Source organism: Astatotilapia calliptera, chromosome 9, assembly GCF_900246225.1.
Source record: "Astatotilapia calliptera chromosome 9, fAstCal1.2, whole genome shotgun sequence".
NCBI classification, from domain to species: Eukaryota; Metazoa; Chordata; class Actinopteri; order Cichliformes; family Cichlidae; genus Astatotilapia; species Astatotilapia calliptera.
The window spans coordinates 18,453,168-18,479,517 of NC_039310.1; the positions used below are offsets into that span (position 1 = coordinate 18,453,168).

The following is a 26,350-nucleotide window of genomic DNA, read 5'->3' on the forward strand; positions in this document are numbered from 1 at the left end:
AGTATCTTCACCACAGAGACGTTTAATAGATGTATCATCATTTCACATGTGGAGCCCGAATGGGATTGGATGACGAGTTATTTTATGTAGATTCGTTTTGTGTATCGCACGGTTGGTGATGACTGGGCATTTCTTTGAAATGCTTATTAATGCTGAGAAAACTACAGTTGTCATATACTAAAAACACGTAGGCAGCATTTAACGCGATGCTTGCTGAAGGGCAAGCTTGCACTTTTTATGTATTTTATTTTAGCAAGTATAGTACAGAACATCAATTTCTTACTAGCCTAAATTATAGTTTGGGTCTTGTGCTAAAGTCCCACTCCCTACGTATCTTTCTTTTAGATACCAAAACATTAAACAGTACGTGATGCGATAACCAGACTCACTTTCATCTCTCTTTTCATACACACGTCTATCAATGGTAGAGATTCGATCGATTCTTTACCCTCACAGAGACGAAAACATGACGAATGCTTAGGGGAAAGCAAAGCACCAGCAGCTGCAGTGAGATTAACGGACAGTGTCTTTGTCCAATCACAAACTCCTGATTCTCTCTCAGCCAATCGTGTGGCAGCAGGCGGGACCCAGAGAGCGTCTGAACTGCTTGTGTAGCTGCTAGTTAGCTTAGCCATGCTGCTGAGCGATGACATGCATTGATGCAGAAATGCTATTCCAACGGGGCACGGCGTCTCGTCAGCTAGGCTAGCGTCTTGGAGTGGGGAAAAAAGAAAAAAAACCTGGCTGCTTAGCTAGGATTCTGGATGCCGCTTCTGTGCATCTTTGGCTGCTGTGTGTAACCCTTTAACATATTTCCAAAAGGACATAAGAAGAGGTGGCCGTCAGGAATCAGGTAAGACCTGGTATGACTAGAGCAGGGTATGAATCTGAGCTGCCGCTGATGGTGAAGCTCTGTGATACAGACTGCAGCACTAACGGTTCTCCAGCGTTAAAGCTCACGCAAGCTAACAGCTAAACGTTAACCTAGACTGAAAAAGAAAAGGAGAGAGAGAGAGAAAAACACCTAGTGTCCATGCCAGCATGGCCAGCACACTGTTATCCAGCTGGCAGACGGTTAGTCTGGCTGTAACCACTAAAAGCAGATGGGGGAAATTTTCTTAGCCAGGTTAATGTTAGCCGTTTTAGCGTGACACGCTGTCAAGCTCAGGTTATAAGGTAAAAACTCCACCAAAACTGCTACACAGCTTTATCATCTTTATTCTTCTTTTCGTTCAAGCGGGCACCACGTAAACACTTCTATTTGTAAGACTGACAATTTAAATGAAGCCACAGTGATGTTAAACCGTTTGATCCAATTTACAGTTTATACTTAAATGCAGCTTTATTTTTTTCTTATTATATCTCAGGATTACGTTTTTTAATTGCGTACTGAGTTGAACTCGCTTGGTCGTGGTCTCGATGTGCATCACTGGTATTGGGGTTTGCTTCAAGTAGCCATAATTAGTCATAGCTGGTCCATCACCTCTATCTTCACCCAGTGATACCCAGTTGGCTTGGTATCTGTTTATTTGGATCAGTAGTGCTCAACCTAAAGACATTCTGTCCCAGAGATTTCAAATGCAAGAAAAATCTTCAACTTAGAGAACATACAACAATGAATTGTTTTTTTTGTTTGTTAAATAGTTTTTTTTTTATTTATCTAAACTCAATTTGTGGATAAATACCTACCTGTATACTACGTGCAAAATGCATTTGAGCCTACATATTCCTAGTTGGATCGCTTAGATCTTGTTTTCGGCAAGATTTTGGGTAATTGCACACTTAGTTTATCCCGTAACATTGTTTCTACCTTACACAACCCAAGCCAGACTAAATGTCATTCTTAGAAGCACAATGGGGCAGTTCGTCTGTATAACTCCTGGCGAGCCCTTGCGGCTTTTGTTTGTGTGGCCTTCTACAAAATTTGGTGCAACACTCAACAGATTATTCCAGCTTGAGGTTTTTGTATTGCAGGTATTTATTTGATGATTTGTGGTTAATTATATCAGAGCGATTTATGCGAGTAGCCTGCACATCTCTGCAACCAAATACTAGCGACTGGTTAAGAATTACTCTGTAATTATTGTCACAAGTTAGTTTTCAAGGAGGTGAGAGGAGGAGGAGGAAGAGAGAGGCATTTGCTCTGCTGTTGCTCTCTTCTCAGTTGGAGTCACAGAGAGGGTATCCACAGCTTGCAGGAGGAAATGGTGATGCCATTCTTATCAGCATTTCGTACTCGAAGGCTTACATTTGAAAATCAAATGTATGCATGGAAACTGCAATTAGGCAACCTATTTTAAAAAAAAATTGCACCTGTCAGCTGCCATGTCATGAGCTTCTGTGCAGAAGTGAGGACTGTTCCTTCACTCTGATATACTCCTTGTGTACTCCTGTAATAGTCATACATCCCACACTATAATGGTGCTCTTGTTTGGATTTTATGACAGAATAATCGTATGCGTATGAAGGCGTTATCCTTTTTTTGTTTGGCTGTGCCCTTTCCTCTTTTCCGAGTGTCTGGCTACCAGTGGCTTCCAGCAGCCAAATCTGTCCTCGCAGCCCAGGGTAAAATACCAACTTTGTTTTTCTCGATAGTCAAAACGATGGCTAAAATTTCCCTCGTCAGGGCTCAGAAGCTAGTTCATAAAGTCACCTTTCTTTCTTTTTTTTTTTTTTTTTGGACTTTTTATGAAGTTGAGAAATGGGGATTTTTTTTTTTCTTTTTTCCGCAATTGTCTCTTTGCATGTTATCGCCTTAATCTCTGTTATTGCATACATTCTCTTCCATTTCCTCTTTCATTTTTTTTCTTTTTTTGTGCCCGACTGCTCATGCATGTAGATGTTTGAAGAGTAAATAACAGACGTTCTCTGTATACATTAACTGTGACAGAATATGACGGAGCAACAGCTCCTGCTTTCTGTGCCCTGGCAAAGGGCAAAAAGGCGACTAATGAGCAAAACACTGAAACCAAAAAAAGGGGAGAAAAAGATAAGTTTCAGCTTAACTACTAAAGCAAAGTTGTAAGGAAGTGCACAGTTATTGTTTCTTGTTTGGACTAAGTTTTCCAACTTTTGTAAAAGTGTACTGTCCCGGCTGTATTTGCCATCTTTTTGTTTTCTTTTGAAGTGATTTGACTTCCTCGTGTCGAGTAGGAGAAGTGTGCAGTTTCAGTGTTTCTTCTCTTAGTCCATTATGGTTCGGGGTTTTCTTTCAGTGGGTTTGGCAAAGTGATAATGAGGATGTGCGTACTCGTGCAACTACGACTGTCATTGTTGTGACAGCAGTTGTGTAGCACTGAATTACAAAAAAAGCAATACTGTCATAATGAAAGAACTGTGCGTGTCTTTAATGATGAAAGCAGGCTTTTTAGGCACAAGCTTAGGTCATTTCTGTGAATTTGTTAAACCAATAGTAAGTCCTGTCCACAAACCTTCCTCAGTCTGCTACAGTACTTTCAGTAGGAGCAAGAAAATGATGGTTCATGGGTGGCTTCCACACCACCCGTTTTTCTTGTCATGTTCTTTATGAACATGTTATGCAAAAAAAAAAAACAAAAAAACAGTTAGACCTTCATATAGCTCCAGTATATGAGACTGTTCTAATTAAAACCTCTTGTGTACCAGATTTTTGGATCTATAATCTCACCTCTCAGTGTTGTCTGTGGTCCACTGGTAGCAAATAGAGATCAGTGACTAGATGGAAATTTTCCTGTGACTATTTTATAACACCCAAACCTAGGAGCAAAGTTCAATTTTATGGCATAACGCTCTTGGCTGTAACGACAACATGGAAAATATTTGAATTAAAGCAAGCTAGATCTTGAATGCAATCACACGGGAAATCAAACAGCAAGAATGAAATAATTAAACAGTCCGGCAACCTAGGAATCTCATCAGTCATTTGAGAATCAGTTTGTTTTTCTTATCGCATTTCTGATCGCCTTGAAACTGACCTTCAAGCAACTGCTGAGATATTGGCTTTGTTGCAGACTTAAGCATCTTAATCAGATTATTTTGATTTCTTTAGTTTTTGTGTGTAGAAAAAAAGCTGACCATCCCTATAAAAATCTGTTGTTGCCTCTGAAATGAATGTGCTGGATCTTTTGAAGGGGTTAGCAATAGGGCTGCCACGATTAGTCGACTAGTCACGATTACGTTGACTATTAAAATCGTCAACGACTAATTTAATAGTCGACGCGTCGTTTGAAGCTTTGTAAGATCGCAAAAGACGCAGGAATAAGTACCGGTAGTAGTATTTAAGAGTGTAATAATGGACTGAAACAGAAGATGGCAGCACTGCATGTACAAGGATGCCAGCTGCCGTTAAACCCCGAAGAAGAAGAAGAAGCTGTGTCCCAGAATTCATAGCGCGGCCCAGCGCATTTGTCAACAATGGCGGCAGCTAGTTAGTTTTAATGTTACTCTTATTATTCTTTTTGGGTCACAAAATAAAGTTTAACATATTTTCAGGCGAGAATGTAGCTGTGTAAACCTCAAATATCTGCTCAGTTTATCAAGACACCGCATATTTTCAAAAGCGCTCCAACGTTTTCTGAGACGTCTGTTACCCACTAGCTCGATAGCTAGGCGGGTTCAAGGCTCACTCGAGCCTGTGAGAACACCGGACTCCCAGCAAATCGTTTTCAAACCCACCGCCGTCTTTCGCTACTCAGGTTAAACATTTAATATAAGTCACTTAGATAACTTAAAAATGTTATTGTTTGGCTTTTTAAAAAAAAAATTTTTTTTTTAGTATTTTATTTGTTCCTGAGTAAATCTGTTTGGCTGAGATTAAAGTTATAGATTTTACACAGCTGAATAAATGTCAAGCAGACGACTGATTATCAGAAGTGTGAGATGCTCGAGAATATACTCCGGTGTCCTGTTATATTTTAGATAGCAAGGAGCAGACGGCTGAGTTTATTAAACTCCACCGAAACAATCTGCAGATGTCATTCAAATTTAATAAACTATCATCTTGTCTTTTTTTTTTTTAGTTAGCACAGACCTTAAACACTTCAAGCTGTAAGCTAATGATAGTTATATAAGAGCAGATGCATGCTGGTGCAATAAGCTGTATGTTTTACGTCCAGTGGATGCATGATCTGATTAGTTGACTAATCGCAGAAATAATTGGTGACTAGTCGACTGTCAAAATAATCGTTCGTGGCAGCCCTAGTTAGCAACATGTATAACAAGTGCTGTTTCACACCATTTCCCTGGGTATGGAAAAGTTGCCAAACAATCTCCAGCTTTCATTAAAAATGCATGAGAACATTAATTTTACTCTCAGATAATACCCTAAAGAAATAAAATGAACTGAAATGTGTGTAGGCTGACTGATTTGGGGAGTACAGAGATGAGCGTTTCTGTGGAAAATGTTCTTTCCCCCCCTCTCTCCTATCAGAGAATGTAAGGATGGGAATTTTTGCAGATCCTAGATTTTTGATTTTTCCAACTTGTGTCCTTCTCAAATGTCTGCCACAAGTAGCTTGTTTAGTTCTATTGTGATGGCATTTTTGAGGATGTAGGAAGAGTTCAAATGAAGCCTTTATCTATTTTATATCTACTACTGTCCAGTTTACAAATAATCTGTGGTTTTTACTGAAACAATAACAAGGTCTTCTGCTTCATGGCAGTACTTCCCCATATTTAGATTTTGTTCATACTGACTCCTAGCAGGTTTAGGAACCATGACAGTACACAAAACCAAACCAAGAGCAGCTTTATTAAACTGCACTGCTGTGTGTTGGAGTTCCTTCTGCTTTGTAAACTTAGATTAGTCATTGGGAAATCCCCTGGAGCTCCAGAATCACAGATGCACTGTTGCTTTAAACCCAAGATTTCTTGGATGTGGCCATCATTTTACCTGGTGGGTAGGCCAGCTAGAACAAGAGCTGCCAATTTCAGGGTGTACATGAAGAGGTGTAGGCTGCTAAATTAGGTTGAGTCTAAGGAAATGGATCCTTTCTTCCACAGAGGTCTGACAGATATCTGCTTACGGATGGAATAAAAGCATAATAAATAATAAAAGCATGCTTCTGGTGAATCACCTCGTGCTGCCAGCTGCAGAGTGTGCATTCACTATAAATAATTAATTATAATTAGATAAAGCATGACTTGTGTGCAGTCTTGCAAGTGGCTTTACAGTAACATTTTTTTCTATGTTTTGCCTTTTTTGCAACATCATAGGCTTTCTACAAACTCTTTGGTTATGTAACTTGCTGTGATTTCTGATAAGGAAGCTTTGATCAGGTTTTCAGGGCTGATACAGATCAACTTATTTCATTTTGACAATCTCGGTTTCAGCATTTTTTTTTCTTAAGTTTTATTAGCAAACGCCTACTTGTAAGGACCCATGAAAACCGTCTTGGTTTCACATTTCTTGTCTTCTCTTTTCATTTGAGCAACGTTAGTGTGAGCCTCTGAAGCAATGCTTGGTAGATTGCTCTCTTCTGGGGCAGTGATTTAGACTTTGTGAAAAATCAAAATTCAGCAATCAAAACTGACTTTATTACAGGTGAATCTCTGTGCAGCTTAGACACAGACATTGGCATTCTGTTTAACATCTCGTCCCCCTCTTCCAGCCACAGAAAAGGAGTCACTTCACCAGTACCGTCTTTCTGTGGGCTAGACAGTTCACAACCAGACTGAGGGTGAATATGCAGTTGTAATAATAAACTGTGAAGTGAAATAAGGAAGTGAAAACATTTTTAGCGTAATGTTTGTTAATTTGAATTTTATGAACAGATACTCAGACACAACAATGGATATCCTCTAATATGGATGGATGCCTATATGAGAATATGTTTGTTTGTTTGTCTGCTATAGATTTGAAAAGGTCATGGGCTATGATTTAATTTCTTTATTGTGGTGTTTGAGACATTAAGTTTGCCAAAATTACATAAATACTGCCTTTTATGAAAATGGCACTACTCTTTTTTTTTTTTTTTTTTGCATGGGATTTTCAGGCTAAATTGCTAAGCAACATATTTCAAACAGTGGCGTTTATGTGGGCCTTTCACATATTTGTTTAGAGTGTAGAGTGGGGCTTTTGATGTGAAGTTAGTCTAAAAGAAAGCTTGAAACTTTTGCTGTTGGTCGTTGCTATGAGAGTAAATCTCTGACAGTTCTCAAAGGACATGAGCCACGGTCTATTTTAGGCCATTCCCAACTGCTGAGGGTGATCCCGAGGGGTGGATAACCAACTGCTTTCACACAGTCATGAATGTAGCTTAGCCTATATGCTTAACCCAAAACACTAGAGGCCCACTAATTCAATTTTAATGTGATGCTGGAACAATACAGTTTTCTAAAGTGGGAAATCATGTGATCTGTCTTGGTGCTAAAGTTTAAAGTAGTCCAGCAGTTCATCTTTGATCTCTTTAACAAGGTACATTACAAGCATCAGTGCAAAGATAAGTTATCTGAACTCATCTAAACTCGAAGAGGGTCAAGCCTGCTCTCTGTCAGCTTGCATCACTTTCCCATCATCTGGTCACCCTTGTGTCCACACTTCCTGTCTCACAGCTGGCCTGCCAAGTCTCCCATGACCCTTTGCTGCTGTGCTTCTGTTTTGTTTAGAGAGAAACTGGGACATCTGGGATGAGCTGCAGTCTCATGGGATTTCAACTGCTGTGGTTCAGTGTGAAGAGAAGCGCAAACATGTCTTAATCGGCCCATCGCCATCCTGTGCTGTCAGTTTGTGAATCAGACCTTCCCTGTATCTAAAATGCACATTTTGGTGGAAGGAGGAAGTGTAGCAGTGCCAGAGGGGCTGAGTGAGCAGCGAGCAGAAAGAGCACATTCCAGAAGGCAGCAGAGCCCTGTGATTTTAGCAGGCTGTCACAGGGATTAGGTTACTCTGTCTGCCTCTGTGAGCTCATGCTGCTGCTGTCTCAGTGCCTCAGCAGTCTTGCCGAGCAGTGATACACTGTATGCCCACACAGTGAAGATAGACAAGGATCCATAGTTGTTCTTTTTGGTTTGTTTAGCTGATACAATATCCAACTGTTGTGAGGTTTTCTTGTTTGTTTGTTCATTTTGTTTAACAAATAACTTCTCATATGACTTGTAAAAGGACAAAAATTGACGTCAGTGCAGCTCTGGCTATTTTCTACTCATGCTTGTCTCCAGGACAGCATCTCTATAAAATGCATTCCACTAAGAGTCCACTAGGAGTGCTCTTTGACTGGCTCTTCACTTGTGTGCTTTTTTCCTCCCCCTTTTTCTCATGCATAGACTCGAGAGGTTATGGCAGTAGCTGTAGATTGCAGGATGTGGTGAATTCATGTCAGTGTTGTTTTATTGTAATACAAGAACTGACAAAGTTGCACTGTGCATCTTCATTACACTGCTAATTTGCAGTTATTGCGGTTTGTGGTTTACGCCGTCACTTGAGCCTCGTCAAATTTTGTGTAACAGAAAGGTATTTTCTGATGACTCTAAATAAAGGATCGCTGACCTGTGTTCAATACCCCAGTGATGCCATTTGGGTTAGTTTTACATTGCTGATGGGAAACAGTTGTGACTAGAGTTGGTACTCTTGAGAACATGAGTGGTTGACTTGTATTAACACTGCTTGACCTGTCACTAGCCTGGCGTGACATTAGATAACGTTGAGCCAGACTAACCGCTTGGTTTATAATTCTGCACATTAGCATGACACAAATAGGCCCACTTTTTTTATAAACACACATTCCACTTGTGGTAATACCCCCACACCGAGTTCAATCTTGAGCTGTTAGCTGTGAAGTGACAGCGTTTCAGCGTACACTCAGCTGGCTGTTTTGTGTAAAAACTGCCCCGGTATGTTTCTAATATTTTCCAATACTTTGTCAGATATTACTTGATTAATCTAAATTATAATTCAGCCTTTAAAGCAGATGATACTGATAATAACGTGTTGGAAAAGCTCTCAGTAAAGAAGCTACTAGAACACAGGTTTTTATTCTGTTTCAAGGCAGAATATTAGAGATGTTTTGTTTTTTTGTTTTTTTGTTGTTTTTTTTTGCTTTATTGACAGCAGACTGGTTTTGAATGTTACGAGGGAGGAATAGTAGAGCTGCCACGAGCAGGGAAAACCCTGCACTTACCACAGACCACCAGATCTGGCTACTTCTCCAACCATTTCATGCAGTCTCGGTGCCCTCATTGATGACCACAAAGCTTGTCTGTAAAGATCGTGTTTTTGCTTTATGTTTGGCACCCACGTTATTTTTCCCAGTGCTTGGTTTCTTCAAAACATCTATACTTCTACTACTTACTCATTATAAAGGTCACAGGCTATTTGTCTGGGAGCATTGAGTCATGACATCATCGCATTTGATAATCTTGTCCACTGAACATTTCCACATCAGCAGCCCTTGCCCTCGTAGTGGTTTTTGTTGTTGCTGTTGTTATTGGTTGGCCTCTTTTCTTCTCCACATCACTGCGAATCATCAGTGAATATGTTTTTTTGTTTTGTTTTTTATTTTTACTTGTCTTGCAAAATCCTCCAACTACAGGTGATTCTGCATATGTTAATTCATCTCAACTCTAAATGGAAAGACAGTTTTTTTTTCACGTTTTTGGTTAGTTAACCTAATTTTTGTCTCACAAATGCAAGATGGCGGCAAATATGAACGTATACAGCAGCACAGTGCTCCCGAACTACAATTTTGTTGTACATGTATGATGACAATAAAGGGCTATTCTACTGTATTTTATAATTTAAGAGGAGTCCTTTTTTGTTGTTTTGTTTTTAAAGCTGTGAGTTAGAAAGATAAATGTGAAAACATTTAGTCACAAAGTCAATAAGATCGATGTGTGCTATGTGCTGCTGGCGGATTGGGCTTACCTGTTAATTCTGCCTGGCAGCAGGGTAAGTGGAGATCCACAGTTGATGTTAATGCGAGACCGTTTGAGCAGTTTGACCCGTCTGACCTCTCGCGTAGCGCTTTGGGGCAAGGCGACTGGTCTCGGCTCAGTATGCAGCTGCATGATTAGCTCAGGGCATCTGTCGCTTAACTTTTTGATCCTCCCTCACATTCGCATCGCAAGTCACTGTGGTGTTAATGTGCACTTAGTGCTTAGCCATCTTAGATGTGGGGGGTGATGGGTTGCAGCGTGTTTTCTGAAAATGGGAGGAATAGCTGTGCACTTGCGATTTGGTCATGAAATACTAGGGAGAGTGTAAAATGGAAAAACTATAGTAAGGGTGGGATGTTGTAAATGCAGGAGGAGCGCATATACACACTTGTATTCCTGTTTTGGCAGACAGTTATCCAGCCCAGCCCAGGGAGTGGAGAGATTGTTGCTTTTGTCTTGGGTGAAGGAGGCTCTCGAGAAGAGTAAATCAGCTCTTTGTTTTTTTTGTGCCACTCCCTAACATGTCTCGCAGTGTTCATTAATTTAATTAAGGATGGAAAAGGAGCATGCAATAACAAGCCATGAGATAAAACCACATTATACACCCAAATGATTTTTTTCATTTATTTATTAGTTTTTTTGCAAATTAAGACAACACCCCATATGTGGAAAGCTTAAACCACAGGTGCCCTCCACCCACCCAGCATTTTATGGAAGCTATGTTACACAAATAATTTTTTTTTTAATCACACCTCTTAGTTTCTGACTCTAAACTTGTTGTAGTCTTAATGTGGCAGCATCATCTCATGTTGCTTTAACTGTCTTCTGTTCTTTCTTTTTTTTTTAGTCCGCTAAGATCTCCCCAGACCTCCCTTTTTTTTTTTTTTATTAATTAATTAATTTTTTTATAAATTTGTTCTTTTTGTGTTTTGTTTCGTTTTTTTTCCCCGCCTCCTCTTGCTTAACCATGCTGAAACTTAGCTCTGCAGCTTCTGCTTGTGTTTGCCTAAGATCAGGTTTAGGCGTATCTCAAGGCCAGCTATAGAAGGAAACTTAGACACTGCTGCTGCTTCAAATAAAAACCAAGAGCTCTCTATCAACGAGGTCAGTGTCTGGTCCCTGGAGTCAGTCGGGAGTTTTTGGGGCGGGGGGGGGTGAAGGTGAAACTCCATCCACTCTCGTGACATCAGAGCAGCTAAGCAGATGCTTCAGTGGTGCCCCACTCCCTCACTGTTGACCCAAGTATCTGCTGTATTAATCTAGCATATTCTGATTGTGCTGATGGCTGCAGGGGTCATGAGACCAGCTGTTGTGAATGTGCTCATTGTTGAACATGAAGTCTTCACAGTGGATCACAGTCTTCCAAAATCATAATTTTAGATAGCTCAGGGAACCTATGAATGATTGCAAACATCGCTGTTCATATAAGCTGAACATTTGCATTGGCGCTGCGCACAGTTTTGAATATTTATAGGCCAGTGCTAAATTTAAAATAATATCCTTCATCACTGGTCGCTGAGAGCCTCGCTCACTGACGTACCCACATTTCTGACGCACAGTGCCTCTCTCTTTTTTTGCTTCCCCGTTGCAGTAATCTTTACCATCGTTCTGATTTCTCGCTTCACATTTGATGCCTAAAAGAAAAGAGAGTTTGGTAGTTTAGCATTGCTCCTAACCACCTGTGTAAATGTATGAAGGCTTCGTTTGTACACTGTCATTGTGGATAGTCAGTTATGACTGTTATTAAAAGAATACAATTAGTGGAGGGAAATTATATCTGAAGAGACTAAACTGTGGAAATGTTGGCTGACCTTCTGCTAATATAGTTTAATGACATCATCTGTATCTTGGCATTGGTGCACTACAAAGACAATGTTGTAAACACACTGGGTTCGTTTTATTTAAAAATCAAGAGCCAACACTGTATAAAAGAGGAAGTTTCCTGGTAATATCGACAAATCTGCAGAGAAGAGTTTTAAGAAGAAGCAAGTAGTAATTATCTCGCATCGTTCTTGTTCTTTTTCTAGGTCAGCAGAATTGTCAGAGCCCTTGAAGTTCTCAGCTTTGATGCAGTACAGGTACGGCTGCCTGTTTCTAAACGGCTTCTAAATTTACGTCTGCTGTGTCTTCTAAATAATCATTCTACATGAGCAAACACCACAGTCTGGACATGCGTCTCAAGTGTTAGCAGACACAGGAAACAGATGCTCATAATCCATACTTGGGAAAGATATGAAGGCTCGGTATAAGTGTAAATAAGTAACTGCTACTGCTGCTCATGAGATAACACTATTCTCGATGACACTATTTTGAAAATGTTTTAATGTTTAAAAGGATTCAAAGAGTTTGTGAGGTAGAATATACCCTTTGGTCACTCTCATGTCTCTCCTTGCTCTCTCTCAGTGTTCCTAGTGCAAGATGACGGAAGAGGTGATTGTCATCGCCAAATTTGACTACATGGCCCAGCAGGACCAGGAGCTGGACATCAAGAAAAACGAGCGTCTCTGGCTTCTCGATGACTCAAAGTCCTGGTGGAGGGTTCGAAATGCCACCAACAAAACAGGCTTTGTGCCGTCCAACTATGTGGAAAGGAAAAACAGTGCCAGGAAAGCATCTATAGTCAAGAATCTCAAAGACACACTAGGTAAAAAGTAGTTATGATTTCCTGACTTTGACTTGAAGCTTTATCAAAGTTAACACTCTTCTCCACAAATTTGTTTAGTGTTATGGAGGATCTCACCATTTCCCGGTAAAGCTTTGAGGATGTTTTATGAAATATTTGCGCATGTTTGATGCCTTGCAGCATCTTTGACTGTTGGTTGATGTGCTTTGTGTTTTGCATGCTTTAAAAAAGAAAAAGAAGAGTGGCATTACAGAGCACGTTTATCTAGGCCAGCTACAATACATTGTTGTGGCGTGTGATGAATCTTGTGAAAGTCACCACAGGAGAATGGTCGCAGGCTGATATGTGATTGGTTGAAATGCAGAGAGCGATTTTCATCTCACTGTGCACTTTAGTTTGAAACTTTAGTTTCTTGGAGCGTTGTCTGATGCACGATTGTGTATTTTGAAGCATTTATTCTGGTAAGGCGGTGATCTCTATTTTTAAATGCCAATACAATTGATGTTTTCTCCTGTTGATGTGTGTTAGGTGGAGGTAAATTGGACAATTTCTAGTTTCTGTTTCTGTATGAGCAGCACCTAATTCTTTTATCTTGTCTTGAATTGATACAGCACAGGTGTTTTCTCCTCTATCTGCACCATAGTAACACAGTTTGTTTGTGATTTCTCTTTTCATAAATTACCTAGTTTGTTATGCCTTGTCTTTAGTGTCAGAAGCTTTTTTTTAAACATTGAACTCCAAACTGTTTGAACCACATGCCATCATTATCCTAATTAAAGCGTAATGGCATAGCTGTTGTCAGTTTATGCTAATCCATTAGGTGTACACTAGTCATCGTCTGCTATTTATCTGCATAACATCAAATTGCAGGGGAAAAAAGGGTACTTTTTAAGCAGTTTTGTTTATTGGTGATGTGGCAGTGTCTGCGTGCTGTTGAGTAGGAGGATCTCTGCGAGGAAACCCTTTGTCCGAAAGGTGTTTTTCCTCCCGAAAGTTTAGAAAAAAATGGGGCTATTCTCCGTCCTTCTAACCAGAAGTGTGTCATAAGTGTATACATTACAAATGTTTGCAAAACCCTTATCTGTTGGACACGTGAAATGTGTCTTCCTGTTAGTGTGTGCGTGAGTGCTGTGGTTAGATGAGCCTGTCAGCTCAAATGCTCTCGTAATGAAAAATCATGTAAGGGCAGGAAGCAGCCTCTCTAGTTTTTAATGTGCGGCTCATTTCTTTTCTGTTTTTGCTCACTTAAATAAGCAGGGATTTCCCTTTTTTCTCTTGTTGTTTTTCTGTTTATGGCATGTAAATTTTTATTTATTTATTTATTTGTACTGCTGCAGTTTAGGTCTCCTCAGTCTTCATGTCCTAGGCTTTTATAGGTTTATTTGCCTGTCTGTTCTCTGTTGTCTGTAGTGTGTGCGTATGTGTTTGGTTGTCGTGCACCACAGCGACGAGCTTCCCCGTAACATCCCACCTGTCGGTGCATCCGTTGATCAAATGGTTCACATGAACAGCTGCAGCAATGGCAACTCCAGCTATTTCTCACTTACACATACAACTCAGTAAAACATGAGCAAATGTGGTCTAACCATAAACCAAACTTTATGAAACACAAATATAGCAATAGAAAGGTTGTAAATGTATAACTTTCACTTTTTCTTGTTTTTAATTATTTATTAAGTAGATTTAAAGCATTTTAGCTGTGAACTTTAGGGCTGACTCTTCAATAATATGTGGGAGGGAAAACCTTGGTTTTTTTTTTCCTTTTCCCTTCTTCTTTTCTTAGCCAGGTCCGTTGCTGGGTGTGGAGCAGTGTCATCGTTCGAAAGAATGTGTGATGGTATGATCCGTGTGTGTGTGTGTGTGTTTTAGTACTCATGTTTCCTGTGTTTGTTGTAAAGTTATGAGTGTTTCTCCCAACAACTGCAGTCATGTGACACTGAGTGTTCACTGACTCACTCAGCTGCTGCCATGTCCTCACAGATCCTTATATAATTTTTTTTAAGGACACTACCCTCCTGCTTCTATATGTTGAGGAAATTACTCCTTCACTTTCTTTATACCTTGTCTTTCCCTTTTCTTTCTCTGCGCGTATAAGTGTCAACCCCCCCCCCTTCTTCTTCTCCTCTCCATGAGGCCTCTGTGCTCTGCCTTCCATAGCTGGACTGAAGGCCTCTATATCCCACACTCTCATTGGCTAAGCCTGACCACATGGTCACAAGTAGGCTGCCCTGCTCTGAAATCCTCCCAGCTCTCTGGGTGTTCACATGGAATAACTCTACAGCTGCAGTGGGAAGAGAGCGGGGGCCGGGAAGGAGACAGAGAGAGGGAGAGACGGCAAGCCCAAAATGGACATGGCTAACCTATTCAAACATTTCTTTCGTGAGTTTTCTACATTTCTAGTCTTCTTAAGCTGCTTTTAAAGCAAGTATGACTCATTTGTTGTTTTACAAGTTGTCCGGAAATGTTTTGTCTGAAGTTTGAGTGGCTTCTTTTTTTTTTTTCCTCCTCTCACTCTCGCGCTCTCTTTCTCTCTCTAGCTGTGCAGCGGCAATTGTCAAATCTTCTTTCTTTTTCATCTTCCCTTCGTGATTTCTCACACTGGTTAGTTTTATCTTAGTTAACCAAGTAAATGTGTCATAATTGGAGCTGGCGGAAACTGATTTCTGTGCTAACATGTTGTGCTGGTAAAGAGAGGGTGAAAGGGTGTCTTAACAGCTTTTGTGTGTGTGTGTGAGTGTGAGTGTGAGCAGCTGCAAAGACTGGGTGGATATGCTTTTGAAAAGCCTTCTGCTGAGCCGAAGCCTGTAATTGCCTCAGCAATCGTTCTCTGCCTCTTTCTGTTGAACACACATGCATACACACAGTAATCCCACTCCAGTTCTTTCTACTATTAGTCCCAGTGAGCTAGGTGTATTACTTTATCATGCTTGAAGACCCCTACCCTGTTTAGGAATATCTTAATATATAGCCAGTGTGTGTTTTCTCTTATGCTAACCTAAGGGTGCCCCCACTCATTCTAGGAGGGTCTCTTCCCCCACCGTCCACCCCACCTCCTGTCATGGGCTACAGTTGAAGGGACGCAGGGTGCTTATGTAGAACACTGTAGTCATTGTAGTCAAGAGGAGGAAGGGGTCTTTGCTGATTGATGGGACCCGGGTTCCCATCTCCCGCACCTCACTCGGTTATCAGAGGAATGTCGCTACATGGACAGCTCTGTGGGATGAGGATATTTTACAGCCACGCTGACACTCGTTTTCAAAAGGCTTCGGCACACACGCTTGCTGTAATCTCACCTTGTAACTGCTGAGTGATATCGCCTGTCTCTGTCTATCTTTGTGTGTGTGTGTGTGTCCGTGTCCACTGACTAGTCTGCTTGCTGTCTGAAGGATCCAGAGTATGGTGATGAAACCAACACAGAGATGAGCTAACAAATGTTTTGCTTGTGTAAACTGAGAGCTGTTAGTCTTTCTCTCTGTCTCTCTCCCCTCCCTCCGTTTTCCTGTTTCTCAGCCTCCCCAGCGAGCGGAAACTCTAATTTGAGGCACATTTCTCTCTGAGCATTTGGAGAAGTGAAGCCAGAGAGGAAGCAAGAAGTTAGAAGGAAGTTGAATCATATGGGGGGGGGGGATCTATCTGTCGCACGCTCCCTCATTTCAAAGTCCGGCTTTTCTCCAAAACCACTGATCGCTCTTCCCTGACCAAAAAGGCAAAAGACGTAATCATAATTAGAAGTTTGGCAGGGGAGTTGTCAAGTTTACTCAGGCCTTCAGATGTTGTTCTCCTGTGAAAAGACATTTACTCGTCTTTGTTTTCCTGTATATTCTTCCATTAAGAATTGCTTAAGAGGAAGTGAGCAAGGGTCTGGACCTGTTGAACCATTGCCGACATTAACAACGCCCTCCCCCGCCTTGTCAATTGAATTATATTGTCTACTATAGATGATTGCTTTTATTATAGAATAATATACCGATTATTTTCCCAGTGAATAACCACAATTTGGTCTGTAGAGTACAGTCAAAAGATCACTTAAAGTGTTTGCTTATGATAATCCAAAACTCAGAAATCCAAAAGGAACAAGTAAACCAGACTGTATATCTATTGTGAGTTACTTATTTGGTTTAGTTAAAATGCAAGGGGGAGGGGGGGGCTGGCACATAGAAAAAGTTTTGTTTTAGACTTTGTCAAAATGATGCTGAATAACAACAAACTGGTGGCTGAAGGAATATAAATATTAGCTCTCAGTAGAGCGTCTCTTTGCCCCCCTGCTTGCTGCCCACAATTGAATATCTATTGTTTGTTTGTGCAGCATGCCAGTATCATGACACTCGTTGCTTTATTGGCGTGTCCAAATAGCAATCATGTAAAAGACAGTGGTTATGGAAATCTTTTTCTTTTTTCTTTTTAATTGAACTGACGTGTTTGTATTTGGGGGGGAGCACACATGATTTACAGCATCAGCAAAATGCAATTTAAATTTAGGTCACCTGAGTAAAGGTGAAGAGAAAGTGAAAACGAGTTTTAAAGTTACTGTGCAGTTTTCTGTTTTGTTTTGGGGTTTTTTGTGATTACATATGTTAACCAAATAATTTTCCTGTAGCGCCTGACTGTAGCGGTGTGCTGTCCAGATGCGTAAAGAACAGAGGAGTATTTCTCTCCGAGCGCTGCTCCGTCACAGAGATCGATGGCTGCCTGCTTGCTTTTGATGTCTCGAACAGCTGAAGTTGAAAGAAGTTTGCACGTTTCCTGCGTTTCAACCGCGTTGGCAGCTTTATTGAAGCTGTAGTCTTAAAAGGTAGCCCCGGTCGTCTCCACTGAAGAACAGCCAACTCACTCTTGTGTGTCTTTCCTTTAGCTTGTTTGATTTTTGAACTACACATGGCTGTCATTATATTTGGCACATAAACCATACGACTGAGTGTGGCTTTTTTGCGGTACATATATTGTCTGAGTTTGCATTGCTGTGAATCTATAGAGCACTTTCTGAGGCTCTGTGTTGTCACCACATGACATAAGTGTAGTTTGCGTGATAATTTAGGGAACATGAGAAGAAGTGCAGTTGAGAATATGACTGTGATTAGAGCAGGAGGACTCAAAATGCCAAAGCAGGAGTGTGTTCAGGCACTGTCAGACAGCCTGACGCGGGGTGTTGTCGTCCGCAGAGGAAGAGTCGTGAAATGGAGGGAAGCCAGGAGGTCGAAAGGGTCCTAGCAGACAATGGGACAGCCAGCCAGTGTAGGGAGGCCACAGTTGAAAAACAAAACTAGTTCCTGTCTACCACTGGTAGCTGAGCAAACTCCCCAGCACTTTCTTCTCCTCCTGCTGAGTGTACCTCATCTATAAACCCCCAAAAAAGCAACTGTTTCAGAGGTGGTTACCAACTAAGTCATGGTCTTAATCATTGTTATTTACTGCCATCTGTTGCAATATGAGTTCCTTCCTCTGTGTCCTCCTCTAAGGAAATACACAGGAAAAAGCATGTGACGTCAAATGAGAGAAAAATTTCCAAAGCAAAGTTCTTTTTCATTTCTCTTGTTATCCTTTTTCTGGTAGCAATAGAGTAACGGGGGGGGTTTGTGGGTTTTTGGGGAAGCTGAAAATCCCACACTGCATGTACACATGCACCGTGAGGGCAGAATTTTAGGTTAAGTTCAGGTGTCAGCAATGAGCGGAAACTACTCTGTAGGTGGTGAGATGGTGTTTATTTTTAGCTTTCTACATTTAAATCTGCTTTTTTCAGAGTACATGTATCTGTAGCCAAAAACACCGTTTTCTTTTTGTAGGCCAGCTTGGACGTTGTCCCACGAGAAATAAAACCAGTAGGTGTTTCAATAGGTTTGTTGGATTATTGCATAAAATATGGAGAATTAGTTTGTTTTCTTTGGCAAAATGGCATTTGTGTAAATGCTGTCACTAGAAAGAAAATCCAAATTTGAGGTCATAAACTCCACTGCAGCTGAATGACGGCACAATCGGTGAGGTCTTGTGTTCGATTGTGATTGTGTTAAATGGCTTTGAGACTTTCTGTAACCTCAATTAGCGACTTGTGAGTTCTAAAATATTTCCTATAGTAAAACGTTTGTCTGAAGCTTGCGGTAAACACAAGCCGTATTTCAGCAGTCATTGATTTTTCACAGGGAACCAGAGGTGAAAGCACTGACTTGTTTTGGGGTTTTAAGATTCATCGCTGCTTTACTCTGTCTCATGTCTGCAGTTGAAGGATTCTGCTTCTCGTCGTGTGGGGCATTTTGTGGCAAAGGTTTCATTACTAGTTGTTGCAGTGGGCTGTTGGTCAGATGAAAGATTTCCAGCTTCAGCCCTCATATAATCCAGCAGTGCTTAACCTCAGACTGTCCTGTTACTGCCCTAACGTACGTCACTTATGTAATGTGTTACCATTACTTCATAAAAAAGACACTAAGCCCAGCTACCTCTTATCTGTGCCATGATAATCTGGAATTTCTGCAGGTTTCAAAATGCCTCTACACACTTTGTTTGTTTGTTTGCTGTTACCACCTGTACGTGCTTGTTACTGTGCCTTTACTACTCTGCACATACCTTGTTGAGTTCGACATAATAAAAGGTCCAGAGATTGTGCTCAGAGCCCTATTCTGCACAGCCACGTACATTTTTGTAATCGACCTACAGCAGCATTACAGATGGGCCCTTAGAGAAGCAGGTGCCTTCAATTTTCTTTTCTTTTGTCTTCTGGTATTGTCTACCTGTAGCCATACAGGCAAATCTGAACATCCTACTACTACAGATTGAGCATCTAGTCAAATTTAGTGGCTCCGTTTTTTTTTTGTTTTTTTTTTTTAATGCAAAGTGTTCATGTGAGCGGAGCAGGAAGTGCCAAATAAAAACTGTGACAGGGACACTGATAAGGACTGTTGGCTGGCCAAAGAGATAAAAACTCAAAAATAAGTTGTCTCCGGTGTCAGTCGGAGGTAAAAGACGCATTATTTATACAGAGTTCACCTTTAACCTTTGTATGGAGCTAACTAGGCCATTTCCAACTGTACAAAGGCACACCCCGGAGCCTGCACCTGCATAATCACTCTTTGTTTGTTTGTTTGTTTCCAAGAATTGCAGATGCTTTGGCTGTTGGAAATCTAGATTTTGGTCTGTGATGTTTATGCATATTTAAAAACTTAGACTAGTGGATTTATGCTGTGGAAACATTTGTTTTTTGTAAGAAAAAACAATTTTTTTGTTGTTGTTTGACATTTTGCCTTCAAGTCCTAAAGACTGCACAGATGCATAACTAGCATCTGCGCAGCACTTAACCTCCACCTACAGACATCAGCTCTTAACACCCTGTCTGGAGTCTGTAGTTATGTACAGTGGTGTGACTAATAACAGGGTCTACCTGGAAGCAATTTGACGTTGGACTCTGAGCACTACCGTGAAATTTGTCTGCTCTCCTTGAGTCAGAGACACCTTTCAGTAGCAATTTATGTGTGGTAAAGGATATTCAGTATGGCGTTGTGACACATTAGTCACGTTCCCCACTCCGTCCTGGAGACTACACCCTGCCTTAGTATATAATTTCACCCAGCTGTCTTTTGATTGTGCAAGCAATAGCTTTGCAGACGTAATCAGGAATAGGGTCTCTCGTCTGCTTGCTCTATCTGATATCAGTGTCTGGTTAGTTTTAGCTTCAGTCTGGTTTACCGTCACATCATCGGTAAGAGCATAGATGTGTCATGATTACAGTAACGTCACGTGGGCTTTGTTTAAGTAGCAAAATGGCTGTCAGGTGGAAATTCTTGCTGATTGAAACAATTGCTGGGAAAAAGGTTCACGGGCATGGTGACTGTTCTACCGTTAGCCTCCGTTTGTTGCCCTTTTGCCAGTGGTCAACTATGGAAATGTGTGTGGGCTAGGTTGGCATCAAATACAGAAAGGAATAGCTAGTTTGCTGATAGCCCACAGTTGATAACACGTTGATGAATGTGCTCCTTATCATCGCACACCGGTCAGGTTGAGGGGGTGTTTGGAGAGTGATGGTGGTGGGTAGAGACTGGGAAGAGCACTCTAGAACAAGGAAGTCAAAAGCCTTTGATTGTATAGGTGAAATACAGCCCAGTTTAATCTCAGCTGGGCAGACTAGTAATATACATTGCAAAATGACCCATTAAAATATATATGACAGGTTGCTTTTATATACATGTAAACAAGTACCAGTACATTCTGAAGACGGTGACTTTCAGTTACACAAGATCACAAGTGGCCTACAGAGATTACTTTGGAAAAATAAGTACAATTTCTAACATGTTTTTAGTGCAAATGTATTCAAAGTGGATCCAGTGCAGTTGCAGTGTAGAAAGATCTTTAACTTTCTGTTCTATTGTTTATCTGTCCTCACATGACATACAGCATTGCATTCAATTTTTTTTTATTTTTACCTTCCTCATGAATTCTTTGCAGTGCTCACAGTTTGCAGAATTGTTACCTGCCCTGTGCGTCATATTTCTGATGCTCCTGCTGAGTTTTTTTTTTTTTTTTTTTTTTTTTTTTTTTTGTAAGCTGCAGGTGATTAGTTCAATGTGATTAGCAGCAATGAAATGGTATTAGTTGTTGTTTTGTTTTTTAACCACTGTTGGGTAGCAGCAGTTTACTTTCTTTTTAGTTTCCACAGATTATAGGTCCATGCCAAAACAAGTTTCCATCCCACTCACTTTCTTCCCCCAGCACACCAGCATTGCATTTTTTTCCCTTGTTTCCTCAGCACCTAGGCCTAATCCCCAAGAATGTATTTGGATTTGGACTGTGGAGCGGGGGGTTAGGGGAATGTAATGTTGAAAAGGAATGATGTTTAGCCCTGCTTACCCACCCACCCAGCCCATAATGCTTATTATTGCTCCCTGGTATTTGTCTGGGATTTTTTCTTCCTGCCTTAAATTTTCATGTTTATAATGGGAAGTGTGTGCAGTTTTGGTTTTTTGTGTTTGTTTTTTTTAAATTCCAGACTTGTTCCTCACCATTATGGGGAAAATAAAATTCCAAAGAACTGGCCTTTTTTTGTTTTAATTGAAATGATGACTTTTAAATTTGAATGTAGACAAATAAGCATGTCTCTGCTGCTTTTCAGATTCTGATCGAATTCACTGGGTTCAATTTTAATATGAATGATGATAATGATTCCCCTGCAAACGCCAACATCTTTACTATATTCGTCATATTTTTTTTTTTTTTTAGGAATTGGGAAAGTGAAGAGCAGAAAGGGGGGTATGAGAGATCCAGCCCCTAATGCTGACCCAGATATGAATGCAGATAACGGAGAGAGGCTGTATGACCTCAACCTTCCCGCCCTGGTCAAGTTCAGCTACACAGCAGAGCGTGAGGATGAGCTGTCTCTGGTGAAGGGAACACGTGTGGTGGTGATGGAGAAGTGCAGCGACGGCTGGTGGCGCGGTAGCTACAGCGGACGGTCAGGTTGGTTTCCGTCCAACTATGTGACGGAGGACGTGGATGGGACTGCGGGGGGAGGGGGTATGGGCGGACTCGACCCTGCCGGATCGCTGACAGAGAAACTGGCTGCGGTGGTGAACATCACAGCGAACGGAAACCGAGTGCTGCACACAGTTCAGGCGCTCTACCCGTTCAGCTCAGGCAACGACGAGGAACTGAACTTTGAGAAGGGCGAGGTAATGGAGGTGGTGGAGAAGCCCGAGAATGACCCGGAGTGGTGGAAGTGCCGCAAAGCGGATGGACAGCTGGGCTTGGTGCCCAAGAACTACGTCACTGTGCTGGACTCCACCTCCCATAAACCGCAAGCGGGGCTCGCTGGGCCGCCCACACCCGAGTGCGACTACATCTTGCCATCAGGCAGTGGGCGCTTTGCGGGGAAGGAGTGGTACTACGGAAAGGTGACGCGCCATCAGGCAGAGGTGGCGCTCAATCAAAGAGGCACAGAGGGAGACTTCCTCATCCGAGACAGCGAGTCATCGGTCAGTAGCCTCCACCTTCTCCTTGGTTTATCTTGTTATGTGTCGGTGCTTTGAAACACTGTTAGTAACCCCGGTTCTCTTTTCATTTTTAGCCAAACGACTTTTCCATCTCCCTGAAGGCGCAGAGCAAGAACAAGCATTTCAAAGTGCAGCTGAAGGACAACCTTTACTGCATCGGACAGCGCAAGTTCAACTCTATGGAAGAGCTTGTTGAACACTACAAAAAGGCTCCCATCTTCACCAGTGAGCAGGGAGACAAACTGTACCTGATTAAAGCCCTGGCTGCTTCCTGATCCATCTGTCTCACACAGTGATGCACGCACACACACACACACACACACACACCTCTACACATTATTTTCATCAACATATAATACAGATACTTACACGAGAACACACACTAACATTTCAGCTCCAAGCCTGAAGACTTAACACATCATCAGGACTTAAATGATATGTGATTTGTCACAGATTTGTGAGCATTCCAAGAGGAGGTGTGGGGTAAAAAAGCATGGGAGAGACATTGAGGAGGGAGACGGCAAGAAGGTGGACTCCTGAGAGTAACTACAGACCTCTTGGTTGCCTATTTTAAATTATCCAGATGTGCTAGGTCATAGGCAATGCCATGGTTATTTCCACCTTGATATCTATTGCATTTAGTTTTCTTTTCCTTTTTTGTTGTTGTTGATGTTGTTGATAATATATAATCTTTTTAACGGTTTCTTTTAAAAATGTGATTTTTTTTTTTTTAACTTTACACATTATACAACCAACACCTGACTGAGGCATTTTCTTTCAGATGTTAGCAAACTCGAGAGCCGAGCCTATAGCTTATTTCTTTTTGTCTGTCTTAAGGCGCTGTTTGTGGCTGTGGACAAACTAATACACAACTTCTGCTAATCCCGAATAAAAATGAAGTGACCAAAATATATTTATTGATACAATTCTGTAATGATCAATGTTGTAGAGATTGGAATATCACACTGTGCATTTTCTTTTTTTTTTTTTTTTAAGGATTTCAAGGTTTCCTCTTATTGTAAAAGGTCAAACTCTCTATATAGTGGTCTTCCTTTGTACAACAGTATTGCTTGTCTCACATATTGCTGTATCTGTATCACGTGAATGTTACAAAACCGAGGCAGCGTAGATAGGGGTTTTAAATCCTCTAACTTTGCATGGACGCACACAAACCGAATAGTGTCCTAACACCTTCCGCCTAGCTCCGACAGGAGAGGGAGAGACAGTCCACAGGGGTGACGGGGAGTTTATCTTTGCATATAAAGGTCATGTGAAGACTCAAAGTATTTTTCCCTCCTGGGTCTCTCCTCCACCCCCAGCCCAGTGTGTGGGTGACAGCAGATGTGTCTTCAGTGTTGCCAAAGGGGATGGAGATGGACGGCAGTGAGGTGAGCCAGGGTGAACTGCGCGGCTTCCAAAAATATATACAGTGCTGGTTTGCCGGAGCTCTGAGGAAAAATGGAGGGCTGGGAGGGATGATGTCACTGCTCCCTGAATTGGTGATCACTGGAGGGAATGGAGGAGTTGAGGGTTACCCAGGGGTCGCGTTTGTGTGGTTGCAAAGCGTACACGTCGAGCTTAAGCCAGCACTGGGGTTGTCGGAGAACAATTCCTTATGCTGAAGAAATGATAAAGAAAGTGCTTGTTTTCTTTTGATTAATGTATCCTAAGAGCTGCTTTAAATGTACGTGCAGTCAAACTTTGGGACATTAAGCTGGTTTTACCAAATGTATGTTCAATGTCCGTATGTCTGAATGCTTTCAGCAGCACACATGGTTTATATTTACAGTGAAGGACTTCTAGTGAATGGCTGTTTTTGAGTGAAAGTGGACCAAGTAGTTGTTGAATGTTGTGCGGCAGCTAGTGCCGCTGCGTGCTGCCTGCAATCAAAGCTGCAGCAGTGTTGGCGGGGGGCCGCTTCAGCAGTGTGCTCCGGGAGACGCCGATCACGATGATGATGATCACGATGCCTGCGATGATGAGTTCTCCAGCTGTGGCCAGTTGGACCCGAGTACAGGGAGAGAGAGGAAGGAGGAGGAAAGGGAGAAAACGGACATTTAAAAGAAAAAAAAGAGGTGAATCAGGAGCAAAGGAGGAGACTGAGACTTTTTTTCCATTGGATAAGAGTATCTGGAATCGCATACCCAGGCAGGGAAATTGTTGCTATATCATAGCAGAGACTAAAGGAGTTGAGATGGGAGGGTTCTGGAGGTCTAGTTAATCCAAGCATGAAAAAAAAAATTCAGTCATGCCACAAAGAACACAAAACATGGGTGTGAACCTTTTTTCCCCTCCCTCCATTCCCCAGGTGATTGACTGAGCTATTCATACAGAGAGCTGTGAGCAGACTTTCCTCTGTCCTGGACTTGTATAAGATGAATTCTAAACAGTGAAACAATCGGCTTTCAGTTCGGTTTATGATGGGTGAAAAGTGCAAGCGCCAATTTTAAACCTGCACTGCACCACTTGAAATCTGAATTGAAGTCGGATTATGTCTTATTTAAACGTTTAAGGCAGGAAAGGAAAACATTCCAGGAGTGCACGGCTTCTGGAGGGATCTCTGAATGTGTGGTTTAAAGTGTCAGCATGGCTTGAGTGATTTTGTTTTTTTGGGTCCCAAACTATTTTTATGTCACGATGTTAAAGGGACAATTAGTGCCTGTTTGTGCTTCATTTTCAGTCACTAGATCAGTATGTGGGTCATATGGATTCTGTCACATTTCCTTTATTATACCCAGATCAGTGGCTGTTTGTCGTACAGCTGCCGTTTTGCTCTACGTGAAACAGCATTTCCCTACACTTTGAATCACTCTTGGCAAAAATGCCCTCCCTAACTTTCAGTTCTGTAAGCATCCTGCAATATTACGCAACGCCAACGCAACGTGCCCCAGTTTGAAGAATTGAGGAAGGGATTTAAAAATGTGCCTTCACAATTTTTTTTTTTTTTTTTGGCTTTTTTTTTTTTTTTGTCTACCAAAGGTTTAGTAACCGCTCCCCCCAAACCTTCTTTTATTCTTATGTCTTTATCCTGTGCTTCCCACTTCTCCGCTGCGACGTATTTGGTTAAAGCTTTGCATGCGCGTCAGTTAAGTGATTAGTGAGCGATGTTTTGGGATGTCCTTCCTTATAGGGAATAGCATTTCCTGGTGATGCAGGCTGAAAATGTCATTGTCTGACTTTTTTTTTTTTTTCTTTTTAAATCTCCTGCATAAAATGCCCATTAGTTGATATTGTGTGTAGTTTCAAGTGACCTTACCGTAGCTGATTTTAATCAAGTATAACATAAGTGAATGCCTACATTGTACAGTATGAAACTATGTGCTGATGTTCATTCAGAAACGTAACACCAGGTGTGATGTAATCATGACCTGAATCTCCATGTATGAAGCACCTCAAGTAACGGTATCACATTATTGTTGGTTGTGAGAAACTGTCACGGTTTCTAAGGATATAGTTTGTTTTTTTTAATGTCTGTATGTAAAACTAGTGTTAAGACATCCACTTTTCCAGTTTAGCCACTTAAATATGGAAAAAAAAGCAAAAAAAATCCCGAGTACCTAAACGTTTTACTTGATATTCCAACGCAGAACTACAGTATCTCCATGCTTAGATATCGTTAATGGGATCTTTCTCACTTTACAAGAATGGAGGCCGCATGAGCAGAGCCTCGTAGCTGTACAGAAAATGGTTTGAAATCTGCAGGAAAAAAAAAAAACCCCCGCTGAAGTCAGTTGTGACTGATATTATCAAGAGATTGTCTATCAAACTATTAAAGATGGAAAACTACAGCGCAGCAGAAGCTTCTTCCTGACTGCTCAACTAGCCTGAGATCTTTTTTTTTTTTTTTTTTTAATTATTATTATTTTCATGGATTTCTTGATAATATTCAGAACAAGTGGCTCTGGTATTA

At 41.3% G+C, this 26,350-nt stretch overlaps 1 protein-coding gene across 3 annotated transcripts; it reads left to right on the forward strand.

Moving 5' to 3' along the window:
• On the forward strand, nt 1-23,127 carry nck1b (NCK adaptor protein 1b). 3 transcript variants are annotated; one of them, XM_026179655.1, is made up of 5 exons: nt 2-853; nt 11,877-11,927; nt 12,253-12,493; nt 21,671-22,422; nt 22,515-23,127. In XM_026179655.1, the coding sequence occupies exons 3-5, from the start codon at nt 12,268-12,270 to the stop codon at nt 22,713-22,715; spliced, it is 1,179 nt and encodes a 392-aa protein (XP_026035440.1). In that variant the 5' UTR covers nt 2-853; nt 11,877-11,927; nt 12,253-12,267; the 3' UTR covers nt 22,716-23,127. The 3 variants fall into 3 exon arrangements, with proteins under 3 accessions (XP_026035441.1, XP_026035440.1, XP_026035442.1); XM_026179656.1 differs by lacking the exon at nt 11,877-11,927 and having other exon boundaries at nt 1-853; XM_026179657.1 differs by lacking the exons at nt 2-853; nt 11,877-11,927; nt 12,253-12,493 and adding an exon at nt 13,782-14,851.
• The last annotated feature ends 3,223 nt before the right edge of the window (nt 23,128-26,350 follow it).